This window comes from Serinus canaria, chromosome 17, assembly GCF_022539315.1.
Source record: "Serinus canaria isolate serCan28SL12 chromosome 17, serCan2020, whole genome shotgun sequence".
In the NCBI taxonomy this organism is placed as follows: domain Eukaryota; kingdom Metazoa; phylum Chordata; class Aves; order Passeriformes; family Fringillidae; genus Serinus; species Serinus canaria.
Genome location: NC_066330.1, coordinates 7873125 through 7888278, shown reverse-complemented (window position 1 = coordinate 7888278; position 15154 = coordinate 7873125). Strand labels below are relative to the sequence as shown.

At 44.5% G+C, this 15154-nt stretch overlaps 1 protein-coding gene across 1 annotated transcript in view; it reads left to right on the top strand.

Annotated features, from left to right (window-relative positions):
• Nucleotides 1-15154, top strand: part of PAPPA (pappalysin 1) — a 179849-nt gene that overhangs the window by 47648 nt on the left and 117047 nt on the right. The window contains exons 3-5 of the mRNA XM_009093509.4: nucleotides 4298-4443; nucleotides 8928-9221; nucleotides 13453-13645. Of these exons, the coding sequence (XP_009091757.2) occupies nucleotides 4298-4443; nucleotides 8928-9221; nucleotides 13453-13645 (633 nt within the window). The remainder of the gene's footprint in view (nucleotides 1-4297; nucleotides 4444-8927; nucleotides 9222-13452; nucleotides 13646-15154) is intronic.

Genomic DNA, 15154 nt, shown 5'->3' with positions numbered 1-15154 from the left:
CCGTGTTTGGATGGGATCTTACAAATAATCTCTTAAGTATCCTGTTTGTTTTCTTGCTGTAAAGTGACACGTGTCTTTGAAGGAAAAAAAACAAAACAAAACCAAGGCAAATAGAGAATAACTGGGAGCAAACAGTAGGAAATTTCCTAACAATAAGTCTGAAAGACTCTGTGTTCCTTGCAAAAACAACTAGGAGGGCAAGAAGCTGCAGCCCAGCCACATCAGGGAAACTTGGGGAAGCCACTCTCTGACCTAGAGGAAGAAAAGGAGGAAGAGTTGCCAACCCCCAACAAAACTGATCAACTCCAGTCATCAAAACCAGGTTTAATATTATTAAATCTGATATCAGCTGAGTTTAAGAGCCATTGCCAAATGTGTTTGTGGCTCAGCACAGGGGTTTGTGGCTGGGTTTGGATGTGGAGCTCAGGTCCAGCCAAGGGAGCTCCTCACAGTGGCTCCCACAGGCAGGTAGGGCTGGTGGCCAAGGGCTTCACCTCATTGCCTGGGGATGAGTCCCAGCCCAAATGGACAGGAAATGGGTTTGACAGATGGGACAGGCACGGGGATAATGGCTGGGTGACTGATGGGGTGGGCTGGGTGATGGGTAGGGCCACTGAGAGACACTGCTGGGTGAGCTAAAAACTCCATTAGACTGAAACTGGAGTACTGCAAGGGATCCATATCCCTGAGTGAGGGCTGGGGCTCCCTGGATGACAGTGAGCTACTGCACAGAGCAGTTACAGAGGGCTCTTTGCACTGCAGCAGAGGGAAAAAGAATACAAAAACTGTGCATTGAACAAATAAGGCGATGAAAATATCTGGGTGGGAATGTGAGCATTGCCTGATATGATTTGGTGTCCCAAATGGCCTTAAACAGCCCATAGAATTTCTATGTCTAAAACAGATTCCAGCAAAGGAGACCTTTTATGATGCACTAATAGGCTCATTAGGCTTTCTCCAGCAAGGCATGCTCACAGCATCATATGTTTTTTCCATTACAGGAATTACACGTGTTTTGTTGTGCTTTGGGTTTTGTTTTGTTTTCCACATAGACTTGCCCTGACAGTTCCCCCATTCAGGTTTATATTGGAGGTACCATCTCGAGCCAATGAATTTTATTAAATATGTTGCTGGCACTCACAGAGAGATGCATAAAGGAAATATTCTAATGACAGTTGGAAAGGCTTTGATCCCTTTCCAACACTGCACTCATGTCTTTGAAATGTGAGTTTGGCAGTGCTGGAAAGGCTGGGCTCTTTGGCTCTCTCTGGCACGAGCCCATGTGACAGACATAATGTCCTCTGTCAGGGGACCCACATAACCTTGAGAAGTGTAAGCAGTGCTCACAGATTGCACTGGGTCAGATAGTCTGGGCTGATAAGGAAGCAGGGGGGAGTCAGCCTAGTCCAAAGCAATAACTGAAAGCTGTTTTGACCTGGTAACTGTTGGGTCTGCTGCCTGCGGCTACGGAGTTGGACATGAACTGCAGAAGTAGTTAATTTATGCCTCCTTGAGTGTAGGAATGTGGCGATGATGGATAGGGATGGGAGGTTATTAGAAACATGGGGAGGAAGGAGAGGAAGGAATTCCAGCTCGTGTTTTTATCTCTTACACACGCACACACTGGTTCCTCACATTCTCCTGTCTGCCTCGCGTGTGTGCAGTGTCCAAGCCCTCACTGCCACGCTCACACAGGCACACACTCACTTCCAGGGCTCTGCCTGAGCTCAGGGCTCGGGCATGTTTACGTGCTGGGGGTTGCTGGCTGCTTCCATGAAGGAGTTTGCATTTATTGCCTTCCAAGCATGATCTACTTATACCTACACTCGAGCAGATCCTTTGCTAAAAATCCTCTTGGCATTCTGTTCTTCCACCACTGAATGCATTCTGCTTACTCACAGCCTTCCCCTGGCCAGCAGAGAAAAGTGGTCAGAGAAATATCAGAAACACAAGTCCAAAGGACTTAGTAGGGTGGATTTACATAAGGCATGAGTCCAGTTTCAGTGAAGCATTGCCATCACTGGACAATTAGTTAAATGCTGTCTGCTCTGGATGTTTTTTGCAGTAATAATCCATGTAGCCCTGGATGTTGGAGCACATGGGGAAGAGAAAGAGCCACTGTGGCCGTGCACTGAGGAGATAAATGGGGATTGGATTGTGTAAACGATAAGCAAAGAGACAGCTGAGAATAAAGAAATATTAGTTTAGATTATTTGAAACCATGAGGGAAGAAGAAGGATAAAAATGGTAATCTCAGGAGGGGAGTTGGATTATGGTTACTCCTACAGGGATTTGCATGTGCATAAAGCATCTGCATCCAGAGCCGACAGCACTGTCAGTCCAGGCAGCAGGACCTTCCTTCCCACTAGGATACAAACACATAAACATTGTTCTAATCAGGCTAGGGGCTTCTGGTTTTGCCCCTCTTATTGCATGAAGCATCACTCCCACATTGTCTCTTACACTTTTGCTTACTGTCAGTGATGCTGCCATGGGTGCAGGCACACACTGTCCTCTCCCCGTGGTGACACCCCCTGTCACACATTCCCCCAGTGCTCTCACAATGAGAATATTTGGAAGTGCACATCAGTTCTCACATACAAGTTCAAGCTATTGCTCATGGATATGTCTGTGTAGGAGCCCATGCTTGGAAAAGATGTTTTCTAAGGCACAAAGAAGATCCTGGGAGTAGATTGAGCAGATCCTCAGAGTACTGTGCAGATCCAGGCAGGACAAGCTTGAGGAGCTGAGGGGAAGGCCTGTGTATTTTCCATGGATGTGCTGAGAACGCTGGAGAGATGAGAAATGTGTAAAGGGTCACAGTGCTGACCTGTCCTTCAGGACGCCATCCCCATTTGATTGGAAGATAAACACTGTATGGAACGGAAACATCCCCTTCCACTGGTGTCCCCAAAGAGCACATCTTCCTCCATGAGTCAGCCAGGGCCTGGGGACACCCAGCCATGATCTATTTTGGAGGCAATGACTTCAGCAAGTGGCAGGGGAAACTATTGTGGAAATATGAATGTGTTTTCCATTTGGGAGTCCTCCGGGGAAGGACAAAAAGATCTTGGTGTTGAGCCAGCTCCCCCATTTTTTCTTCACCCTTCTGGGAGCAAAAGCCTTGCAAAGTATGCAGGGAACCCTTCTCAGAGCTTGTGGGTGTGTGTGGTTTGGGAGAGCTGTGTGAGCCTTACACACATCCATGCACACTCACAAAGGGGGACTCCAGGAATCAGCCTGCTCATGACCATGGGGGTGTTTGTTCCTTACAGCCTTTGAACCATGCTTGGCTCAGTGTGATCCCTCTCTCTAGGGTCTCCACCTGTCGAAAGATACTACGACATGATCCCCTTCTAGCTTTTCTCTTATCACAACACTTCATATCAAAAGCCAGTGTGAGCTGGAAACAGAGAACAAATAGGTTTAATCTTACATTTTGTTTTCTCCAGCTTTACTGTGAGTTGGAGTAGTGCAAGCAGTGTGGCACCATGGTCTGTGCCCTGGCAAGTATCTCCTGTATTCCAGCATTAGAAAATCTACTCCTTTAAAGGAGCAAAAAGTATCTCCAACAGCCGTCAAGCTTAAGGGATTGGCTTAGCTTGCCTGCAAACAGATTGCTCTGTGATTTCCAGGCATCCCAAAAGCTAAGGAGAAATGCTGCTCACCCTGGGAGGACCTAAGGAGCCTTAGGAATTTATGTCATGGTATGGTACCACCCCTGGGGAGAGCTCATGCAAGGAAATCTCTTGGTAGAGCTTTGCCTGTTGGGAACAGCAATTCCCAACCCGCTCTGGGATGTCAGGGTTAGGCCTCATGGGTTTCAGCACCAGTGACTGCCACTGGTGCTAAAGGAGTGGCTCTGGGAGCTGGTGTTAGTTGTGGTGCCAGCCTGAGGATGTGAAACTTGTTATTGTGAAGGAAAATTAGAGGTAACAACAACAAACAGCTTAGAGGAAATGTGCAAGCTAACTGCTGGTGTAAAAAGATTTACTGACCATAATACTTGGTTAATTACATTCATAATAAATAGATTCCTATACTTATCTTGAGAATGTGGACAGCTTTATGTATTTACCTTGGATTTTGTGGCCTTAGTTAATCAATGGTCTGAAGTTTTAGATGAGATTCACTACATGAATGCGAAGTAATCAAAGTTTGGGAGTGGGTTATTAAAACATTTCAGGTGATTGATATGCAGGGTATTATAAGACCTTTGCCTGGATTGCAGCACTTCTTCAGTGTTCTGCTGCTTTCATGTCACCTTTAGGGAAAAAATGCTTTTCTTTTTCTACAGGGCATACTTGGATGTCAATGAACTGAAGAACATACTCAAACTGGATGGATCCACACACCTCAACATCTTTTTTGCCAATTCCTCTGAGGAAGAGCTGGCTGGAGTGGCAACTTGGCCCTGGGACAAAGAAGCCTTGATGCATCTAGGTGAGTGATAAAGATGTTTCTTCTTTGCAAAGCATTCTTTTGAGGCACTAAGAAGGAAAGACAAATATGCGTTAAGCTCTGTTCTGATTTCTTATCATTCCTCTAATATATAGTCAGGGGAAAAAAAGTATTTCACGATTCCCAGATACTGGCTCACAACCAGGAAAATATTAGGTTATAAACCCAAAGCATATTATGGTATTTGTAGATGATGTCAAGCTGAAAGTATTTCACCTTTTCAGTGAAGCTACTTTACAGGGCATTCACTCCATGGGAGCAGTTTGCAGAAGATTGGGGGATAGGTGTGGGGATGAGACAGAGGTGAATCTTTAACCTTAGCCTGTTACAGTCTGATCCTTAGTTCATTAGCAAGTATTCAATTAGCTCACAGACTGTAGCTAAAATCTGCTGCTATTTTTCTCTACCAATGTGCAAAAGAGCTGAGGGATTGTATTTCTAATTTTCACTTGAGTGGAACTGGAAGGAGTTCACTACCCTGCAGATTGCCTGGTGTGTTTCATAACCTGGTTGCTGCTGGAAGCTGGGGATCCAGACAAAGCTCTGCAGCTCCCAAATGACTCACTGCCACCTGCAGTGCCACTGGACCTGTGCTCCCTGAAAAACGTCAGAGGAGCCTCAAAAGGTTCAGAAGGCACTGACTGAGTCAGTATGAGCTTCTCCTAACTTCACAAACCTCCCTCAAGCTGCAGCCTGGTCTGGTCATCTCCTCTGAGCAGGAGGTCATGTAGGTGAGCTCATCCAGACTTTCCCAGGCTGGAAGTGAAGTCCAGTTTCAGCCAAGTTAAATCTTTATGACAGACTGTTTCAGCCAGTTTTTATATTACCCAACTCCATGTTGAGCTAAATATAAAAGATATGGTGACTATAAACCTACAGGAGGAGAACAAGCAGAGTTTATTACCCTAAAACATACAATGGGAGTTGAGCTGTATGGAATAGCCATCAGTCAGGGGGGCTTTTCCAAGGTCAAAAATACCCCAAAGATGAGATGTTACCATGTCTTTATGGTCACCTGTCTCTGCAGCAGAGAGAGGCTCCGTGGTCAGACCAAGCAGTTGGCACTGGCTGCCCTCCTTCAGTTTATTAGATGTTTTATTACAACATCCAGCTCTGCAGCTGCTCTGGAAGGAGTGTGAGCAAACTTCCCTTCCCAAGGAGCAGCACTTACACACTGACACTCCTGCTGAGCCCAGCTGGAACTGAAACCACTTCCACTCTTGCCTGCAGCCTCATCTCTGCCGGCTCCTACTGGGAGTGCCCAAACCAGAAGGTTCTGTAAATGCCCACCAGTGACCATTCCCCAAGACAGCATCTGGCCAAAACAAAGACAGATCTTAACCCCAGCCTTGACCAGCACCCACAGTGATAGGATTTCCATCACTTTGGGATGACAACCATGTGGATTGATGGTGGTGGGTTTGATCCCTGTGTGGGCCATTTCCTGAAGAGTTGGACTTGATGATTCTTGTGTGTCCCTTCCCAGCCCAGAAAGCTCAGAGATTCTGTGAAACATTAGTCCCAGTCACTGCACAAGTGGGGTATGACTGCAATAGAGCTGCTCCTTCCCTAAATGAGGATTTTCACAGCTTCCCTTGGTGTTGCCATGGGAGGGAGCAGAGAACAAGGGGAGAGCTCCAGAGTGCCAAGAAGAACCTTCTGCAAGAGGGCTGGGGCTCGCCCAAAGCCCTGATGAGTTCTTCTGTCACTTCGTTAAGCTAATTGTCAGCATCATGCCTGAGCAAAACAATTTAAATTCAGCTCCTACAGAGCATTGACAGAGTTCATTGACCAAAAAAAGATCTCACAAGAAAAAAATAGACATTGGACAACAGATTAAATTTGACTTGCTAGGGGAAAAAAAATAGAGTAAAAAATAAATAAATAATGCTCATAATTTCCTGTCATAATAGCCCTCCCAGACCTGTGCTTGGTTTGTAAGAATTCATCTTTAATCTTTTTTACTCTCTTCTATAAATCCAATATGTACTTAATAAAAAATATGAAATATGTCCTGTGGTGCAGATCTAAAGGCTGGGATAGAGATTGTCTGGGTGAGGGAGTTTATCTTTTCTGTAAAACTGCAATTGATTTAGATTCTTGACAGCTATAAAAAAATATAAATTTTCAACAAAGGCAAAAATAAAATCTCCCTCTCCAGCTGCCTCAGGGTTCTCCAATGCCAGAACAATTTAACCAGCCTTTACTGCAGGCACATCCTGCTGAGGAATTTCACCAATACTCCTGCCACTGGGAAAAAAAAAATAAATCTGGAATTCTTTTTGGGATAGAGAACCCCAAAAAATATGTCAGGGTACACTCTGTGTATAAATGGCTCCACCTGGGTAGAGACCAAGCACCAGAGGAATCAGAGCTTGTATTATATAGAGGAGAGAGAGGAATCATGGGTTTACTGCTGAGCTGCATGCTGGTAGGTCTGTATATAATTAATTGGGAATGTGGAGAACTGGTGTGAGGAACAGTTCAGTGCTGTGAAAAGGAGGTGCAGATGCTATGTGTGGCATAGGAGAGAAGATGGTGCAGTGTGCCAGATTTTATTCACTCCTTTGTGTACAAATTTAAATTTTCTATTCTCTTTTTTTAAACAATATTTCTGTATTTTTACCTGCCCATGGGACTCCTCTCCACCCTGTGCACATTTTCACATGTGCCCCTGCTCAGAGGGAAGATCTTTTTTCTCCTGATATTTTGTGCATGTGTCCCTTCAGGACATCCAAAGAGCTCCTTCAGCACTGACTGGCACAGCTTCAACTGAAGTGCTGCATGTTGTGTTTTGGACATTGTTCTTAGAGGAAAACCTGAGGTAATGGGGAAAAATCAAAGCAGAACCACAGTCAGGGAGGTCTAGGAAAAGGGTTGAACTCCAAGGAAAGGCTGAAGGGATTACAGTGATTCAGGCTGAAGGGAAAGAGCCTGAAGTGGGGATGATGACAATCTCATAAAAGCTGATGAAAGGGGAGGAGAATCTTCTGTTCTTCATATCTGTGTGAGGAAGGACTTGAAGTCATGTACTTAAATTGCCAAAAAATCAATTCAGATTAGATGTGAGTTAAATCCTTGCAGCTGTAGGGATGCTGAGTGCTGACATTGATTGCTGGGGCAGTCATGTCGTCAGGGGTTGTGAAGAGGCAACAGGCCAGAGTGTGTGAGGGATGGTATAGACCTAATTGCTTTGAGAGTGGAATTTAGAGGACTTCTTAAGAACTTCATGGTCTCATTTTCCTCTAATTTCATGGTTTTTACAACCATGTCTCAAAGCAGATGAGGATGAAGGGTCTATGGTGCATCAGAACCCAGTGATCTCATCTTCCCTGTGCTACAGCCATTGATAAAGGTCCTGCTGCCAAAACCTTTTCTCTCCTCATTGTCACTAAATTATTAGAGTACTATGTCCAAGATTTATATTCCCACTATAACTTTTACAAAGCAGTCTCCTCTTCTCATGATAGGCAGGACACAAAAAGGGTTTTAAATAAAGGGCTTGGAAAAGTTGAGATCAACCAACTAAATAATGAAAATTTCAAGAATATTTTAAATACAAAGGTACATCTAACCGAGATGAAAATATAGTTCATATGATTAATTCAATGTACTGCAAATCCTCACTAATTTGCCATTTGCTTATTTGCACATCCCTTAATTCATCCAACAGGAAACACCATTAGTTTTCTTTGCAAAAACATTTAATAAACACATAGTTCTTTCAGGGTTATCACTTTCCAGGATTTCATATCTTTTGACACTTTAGACGTAATGCATATTCATTAGTGGACTGTGCAGTTCAGATCAAGCCAGGCTTGTCTGAGTACATGAACAGTGTGTTTCTGACAGTTACTTCAAATCTGCCTTCATGACACCCTGAAAAAACTGCTCCAGCCCTGGGTGTGCACACTTTGCTTTGCCCAGCTCTTAATTTGCAAGTATTGGTGGAGTCTTCTGCAATTCTCAGGGTGTTTCAGAAGTTAATAGGCTTTTCTCACATCCTTACCCTGGGGAATATTATACACAGAGTGTTCCAGGTATGTTTTGTTTGACTCTTGGTGTCAAATATGTTGCTTACACCTTTCTGGGCAGAGTCACACTCTTTTAACACATGAAATTATCTAAAATAGTATAGTAAGAAGCAATTTCATGCAGGATTTTCCTCTAAATTAACAAAAATCCTACACTGAGTTTATTCAGTTGAAAGAAGGACTGCTGCAGTGTTTTTGGTTTGGGATGTTGAGCTGTGTCCCACAGTTCCTTCTCCTTAGAACCCCAGATTAAGGATGAGATGAAACTTTGCTGGGCAGGAAATGTGTGTGGTTCTGGAAAAACTGTCTGTGCTACAGAGGATCCAGCGAACTGCCAGAGGAGCTACCCTTAGCAAGGTGTTCTTTCCCCTTTCTCCTGCTGTCCTGAGGAACACAAGGCAAACCTAGAAGCTGTTCTCTTTGCCCTTGCAGGTGGCATTGTGCTGAATCCCTCCTTCTACGGAATCCCTGGCCACACACACACCATGATCCACGAAATTGGGCACAGCCTGGGGCTCTACCACGTCTTCAGGGGCATCTCTGAGATCCTGTCCTGCAGCGACCCGTGCATGGAAACAGAGCCCTCCTTCGAGACTGGGGACCTCTGCAGTGACACCAACCCTGCTCCTAAGCACAAGCTGTGTGGGGACCCCGGGCCTGGCAATGACACCTGTGGTTTCCACAGTTTCCTGAACACGCCCTTCAGTAACTTCATGAGCTATGCAGGTACTGGGATTTGCTCGGGCTGCTGGAGGGGGTCTGTGGCTGAGCAGGAACAAAGAATTGTGGTATTACCCCTTATCATAGAGACAGATGATCCCCCAGCCAGGGAATAATGTGCTCTGACTGCATGATTCTGAAGGCTGAACAACTGCTTTATTAAGCTATTCTGTATTACACTAATACTAGACTACAACTATACTAAAGAGATACTCAAGAAAACTCTGTGACTGTCTCAAGGCAGTCAGGACACAGCTTTGACCTAATAGGCCAATCAATCACCTTTGGTAAACAACCATCACCTTTGGTAAACAATCTCCATAACACATTCCACATGTGCCAAACAACAGGAGCAGCAAACAGAGGTAAGAATTGTTTTCTCACTGCCTTCCCAGGAAAAATCCTGGGAGAGAGAATTATGTCTCTCTCTGTTCAGAGAATGTGAATGCCAAAACCCCTGATTTCTCAGTCATTTCTTTATGTTGATAGAGGTCTAGATCCGGGCTTGATGAAGGATCAGACCTGATAGATCAGAAATCCCTTTTCTTTTATCCCAGTTTTCCCCAAATTCACAGGGTTTCATGCGAAGACCAGGCAGAAGGTTTGGGGGATGGAAAAATGAGATAAGCATTAAGAAAACAGCTTCTAAAGGCTCTACAGCAAACCTGACACCCTATTTCTCTGAGATCTGGATGCCTGATCTATGAGGTCTTTGAAAACCTCAAATCCAGAGATTGTTTATACTCTCCCAAGGAGATATAGAATGTCATATGAATATTGATACCACCAAGGCTGTCAGATAACCCTGTGACAAGTGTACAACTAATGAAGCACTGCCCATGCCTCCAGGTGTCTGTTGAAATGCCATGTTTAGGTTTTATTTGGAATCACACCCCAGCTCCATCTTTAGAATGTGAATAGTGGGATTCTGCCTGGTCAAGGACTACCAGTGTGCTGTTCTGGTTTGTACTGGGAGTGCAACAACAGAACCATATCAGCGTGGTAAAACCAGCCCTCAAAGCAAAAGCTGATGTGGTTACAACCCTGCAGGCACAGCTCTGCTGCCCAGATGTGCATTCTCCTAACAGAGCATATCCCAAAGAGGGCATTTGCTCCAGACCCTGTCCCATTGGATGAGGCTGAAGTGGGGTCCTTGATGCACCTCTGGAAGCTCAAGGGGAGCTAAAAGCCCCTCTGTTATTTCTCAGAAGGAACAGGGGGTACCTCGACTCATATTTTCCCTTATTTTGGGCCACAGGGTCTCTCTGTGGTGGCAATCTATGACAGTGAGCTGACAGAATCAACAGCATTTTAAAGGCAACCAATATACTAACAGACACTGAAGGGCACCTTTATTCTCCAGGCAAAAACACAGATTTCCCATTCAAAAGGTCACAGGAGTGCTTATTCTGTAATAAAACTGTAGAGAAGCAAAGTGTTTAATGTCATATGGGGCATGGATTGCAATGATTTATAACCAAAATGCTTTTATGCCCTTTGTGGCACTAGCTAAAAGCAATGCTGAGTTTTCTCTCTATTTTTCTATTTGTTTAGAGGGTACTTTCAGGGACAAATACACCAAGTCAGCTCCTCGGTGCTGTGGTGCCTGTGGTCAGCCCGAGCACCAAGTCCAGCCCCATGGTAACATCCTTCAGATAAAACAGGGCCACTCCATATGACAAAATCCTCCCACCAAATTTGTTCATGTGGATGTGGTGAGGGGTGGAACGTGCCTGTTTCAAAACTCTGAGCTCTTATCTTCCAAAGAGAACTTGCCTTGCCAGCTGACTCGGGACTGAGGCAGAGGCAGACCACAGAGATACCCATCTGCTCCTGGGAGCTACATGTGTGCTGGTGTTCTGAGCTGAAACCTCTTCTTTTTCCTTGAAAATTAAGTGAAGCGACATGATAGATATCTCTAGAGCTCAAGCATGAATCTGTTTGCATTTCTGTTGTTGCCAATGGAGTAAAATATATCAGGATATCAAATTGCTGTCAAAATACCTTTGAAACATGTAGGCTGAGGTCATGCAGTTCTAGGAATTGCCTTTCTTTCATTTCTGTTTTGCTGCTCGTATACAGCTTGATCCTATTGTATTTGTCTGTCTGTTCCTGTCCCATCCATCTGTCCAGCTATCCCCAGCCCTGAGCAAAGCACAGACTTTGACTGATAATTTTTATTTTTCCTGGAATAAAAAGTTACAATGGCCAAAATATTAAGTAGTGTGAGAAATAGGACTTGTAAATTATTTTTACAAGTCCAAATAGCTGAAATGTTCCCAAATAAAAGTTAAGTTAGTCTTTTAGATGACTTTTCATGAAATCATTACAAATTCTTCCTCTGAATTCTGTTGGAGTAATCATCCCAGCAAAGTATAGAATTTCTCTAATTGTTGACTTATCTGGGGAGCTTGAACCTTTCTTGATATTAAGTGGAACACCTTTCTACCTCACCTCTCCTCCCTTCCCCTCCCCCTGGACACAGGCTGTGCTGGTGTGTAAACAGATTGAGAATGCAGGTCATCTTTCTCCTGTGCCATTGTCCCACTGCTTTGTCCTATATATATTTTATTGTTCTTTTATGATGGCTATTAAGGGCCTTTGTCTCCTTCTGTGCTTCCGTGAAGAATATTTATGGCTTTTACAGCATGCTCAGGGGTAGACCATCGATAATTATTGAGGAAATCCAGAGATGTCACATTAAAGCAGCTTTTTGCATACCCACAGGGATTTGTAGATATTATCAAGCGGGTGGTGTGTGTCTATCTGCTGTGCATGTTTGATCAGAGGAGTGTCACTGCTCAGTGGAATTGGGAGAGACACAGGAAAACACGTGAGCTGGTGTGTCCCTCCTGTGGGAGGGCTGGAGTCTGAGCAGGATCCTGACTGGATCCATCTCCATTTGCCTGCATCTCTGGGAAGATGTGGCCAGGTTTTAAATTAGCCAGCAAATACTCATTTTTCTTTAGAAGAAATTCATATTTTCTTGTTCCTCTGGAGTACCACAGGGCACGGACTTGCAGACATCAGGGCACCTCCTAACGCTGTCACAATATTGAACTTACACGAGCAGCCTGCGGTGACCTGCATCTTCCCAGAGAAGTGCAGCACTTGACCTGTGCAGAACTGTCATTGTTGTTTGGATCCCAGCTGGGACTGAGCTCTGCTGAGCTGGGAACTCTGCAGGCACATGTGAAGAAACACTCTGTGTTTTCAAGAGCTTTTCATCTGATGGGAAGAACACCAGAAAAATGGTTGAAGTGCTTAGCGTCGAGTTCCTCAGCATGGCTTTGCTGGGTGACTTTGCACAACATATTTATTCCCTCTGGGATCTGCACAATAGAGAAACAGCAATTTTCTGCTTCTCTGGGGCATTGTAGTTGTAAAGCTGTATGGTGTTCAGAGGGCACTGGATGTGTTCTTGTTGCCAAATCATGTTTGAGGAAAACAAGATGAAATGAGAAATGGGTATTTATGGGAAGTCATCCAACATAATTATTCCTCCATTTTGAATGAAAAAGAAATAAGGACTATCAAGAAATGTTTGTGAAAAGTTCAGAAAGGGGTTAGAATCATAGTGGTAATGGGGGAGAATTTTATAGAACTGAAGTTATTTTTTGCACCAAAAACGTTTTTATCAGTGTTTGAAATGATATGGAAAATTGATCTTTCAGAACATTTTTATTTGCTTATTAGAAAATTTAAGAACTTTAAAAGTTGGGTATTTTTTAAATTCTGTTGTATTTTAATCTAAGAGATCTGACAGTCTGTTGCCCATAGTTTCAGTGACTCCCAGTCAGTGCTTTTTCCTTACACTATCATCCTTTACCCTTCCATCTTTTCCCAAAAATATTATTTTAAATGTGAAATTCTTTTAAACCCGGGGCTCCACCAGTGGCCCAAATCCTGCCCAGAAGATGTTGCACTGAAGCTTTCTGTTTCTTCCCCTCTGTGTCTCTGCCTCATTTAGAGATGATCTCTGGGTGCTTCAGGTGTATCCCAGGTCAGGGGGAGGGAACGTTTATTGATTTATTTCCTTCCTTTTTAACCATTGTTTCCTTTCACCTGCCTCCACAAGTGATGGCTGCGCTAATTCCTTCACAGACCATTAACTCTGGAGTGCTGTGGGATCCCAGCCCGGCCCTTCCAAGGAGCTGCCATTCACCAGGTCGTAATTCTTCCCCTTGCTCCCACCTCCTGTCCCACGTGGCTGACGAGGCTTCTGTTTGAATTCCAGACGATGACTGCACCGACTCCTTCACGCCCAACCAGGTGGCCAGGATGCACTGCTACCTGGACCTCGTCTACCAGAGCTGGCAGCCCACCAAGAAACCGGCTCCCGTGGCAATTGCCCCGCAGATTGTGGCTCGCACCTCCACCTCTGTCACCCTCGAGTGGTTTCCACCCATCGATGGCCACTTCTTTGAAAGGTGATCATGCTCTGCTCTGTACTTTCATGCTGGAAAAATGGGAAGGGGAGAACTGGAGGTCCCACTCCTGGAGTGCAGCTTGGTCATGTGCTGCGCTCAGCCTGGCTTAAGGCTCTTTCCTAAATTGGTTCATACTGAGGAGGTTATTGATCTGTTGTCTGCTCTTCCTTTCTCAGCCTGTAGCACTCAGTTGAAGGCCATTGATTTGCCATGTAAAGGGCAAATCTTTCTCCATATGTTATGGGAGGAATTTTCAATCAAAGATTCCAGCCCTGTGGTTCCTGCTGTTGTTGCTGCTCACGAATACCTGTGGGCTTCAGCCGTGCCTACACGCTCCCCCCTCCTCCCCTTATCCGTTCCCTTTGCAAGGACAAAGTGGATCTTGTTTTTACAGCACAGGGCTCATGGGCACGGAGGTGGCTGGAATGGGGACAGGGACAAATGCTGCCTCCCTCCCCTGAGCTATAGATGTGAGATGGGAACTGAGCAAGGCAGAGTCAAAGTCCCAGGCCCCTGGATATGATGTGAATGTTGTCCTGTAGGTCAGTGTAGGGGTGTGTATTCCTGTCTGGAAGGCATGCAGCTCTCTGATATCAATAATGGAAAATGGAGGGCTCTGGGCAGGAGTTACACCTCACTGCAGCCCACATTCAGAGCAATTCCGCCCCAGTATGACCTGAGTAACTGGGTTGTTCATCTAAAAGCTCTTATGCAGCTCTTGGATGAGCTGCAGGAGCTATGGGAGTCCTGGCAGAGAACTTCCCAAATCAGTGACCTTCTCGCATTACCGTTAACTCACATCCCCGTTTGCGCTGCTTCTCCACCTCTTGCATTGTTGTTTTATAGAGAGCAAACTTGGAGTGTCCTTCAGGACCGCAGCAGTTCAGAGCACAGGAGGCCAGATTTACAAGCGTATTAGCACCCAAAAAGCTGCCTCAGCACTGCTGCTTTGTGCTGGGAGAGCACCTTGAAACCACTGCCTCCATCAGGGATGAAACTCCTTCCAGCACTGCTAGGACACCGTGGCCATTTCAGTGGCCAGCTTGTGCTTTATCCCACTAGGCAGAGAGCTGTTATTTTCTGCTCAGATGAGATTTTCCACCCTTATTGCAGATTAATATGGGGAGGGAAATCAAATCCTGTTAGGAATTGATAAAGAGAGGTCTTGTGCTCTGAACAGTGTTTGCTTGAATTATGGTTTTGTAACTAAATCCTTTTATTCCCTACCTGCAAAAAAGACTCATATAGTTCTGAAAATTAATTCAGAATTTTTCCACCCATAATCATTTTTAGGTAAATTAAGTTTCTCCAATTTAATTTAGATTTCAGAAGATGTTATTGTGTGTTAAATAAATGCCATCTGCCTCTAAAAAACACATTGATGCAGAGTTAATTGTTATGTAAGCAAATATGACTTTATTACATATTTCTTATAACTCAATCAATATGTTCTTAATAACCTCTAGTTACTTGCTTCTTAAATAACACACAGTGGATAGCCTGTTAAAT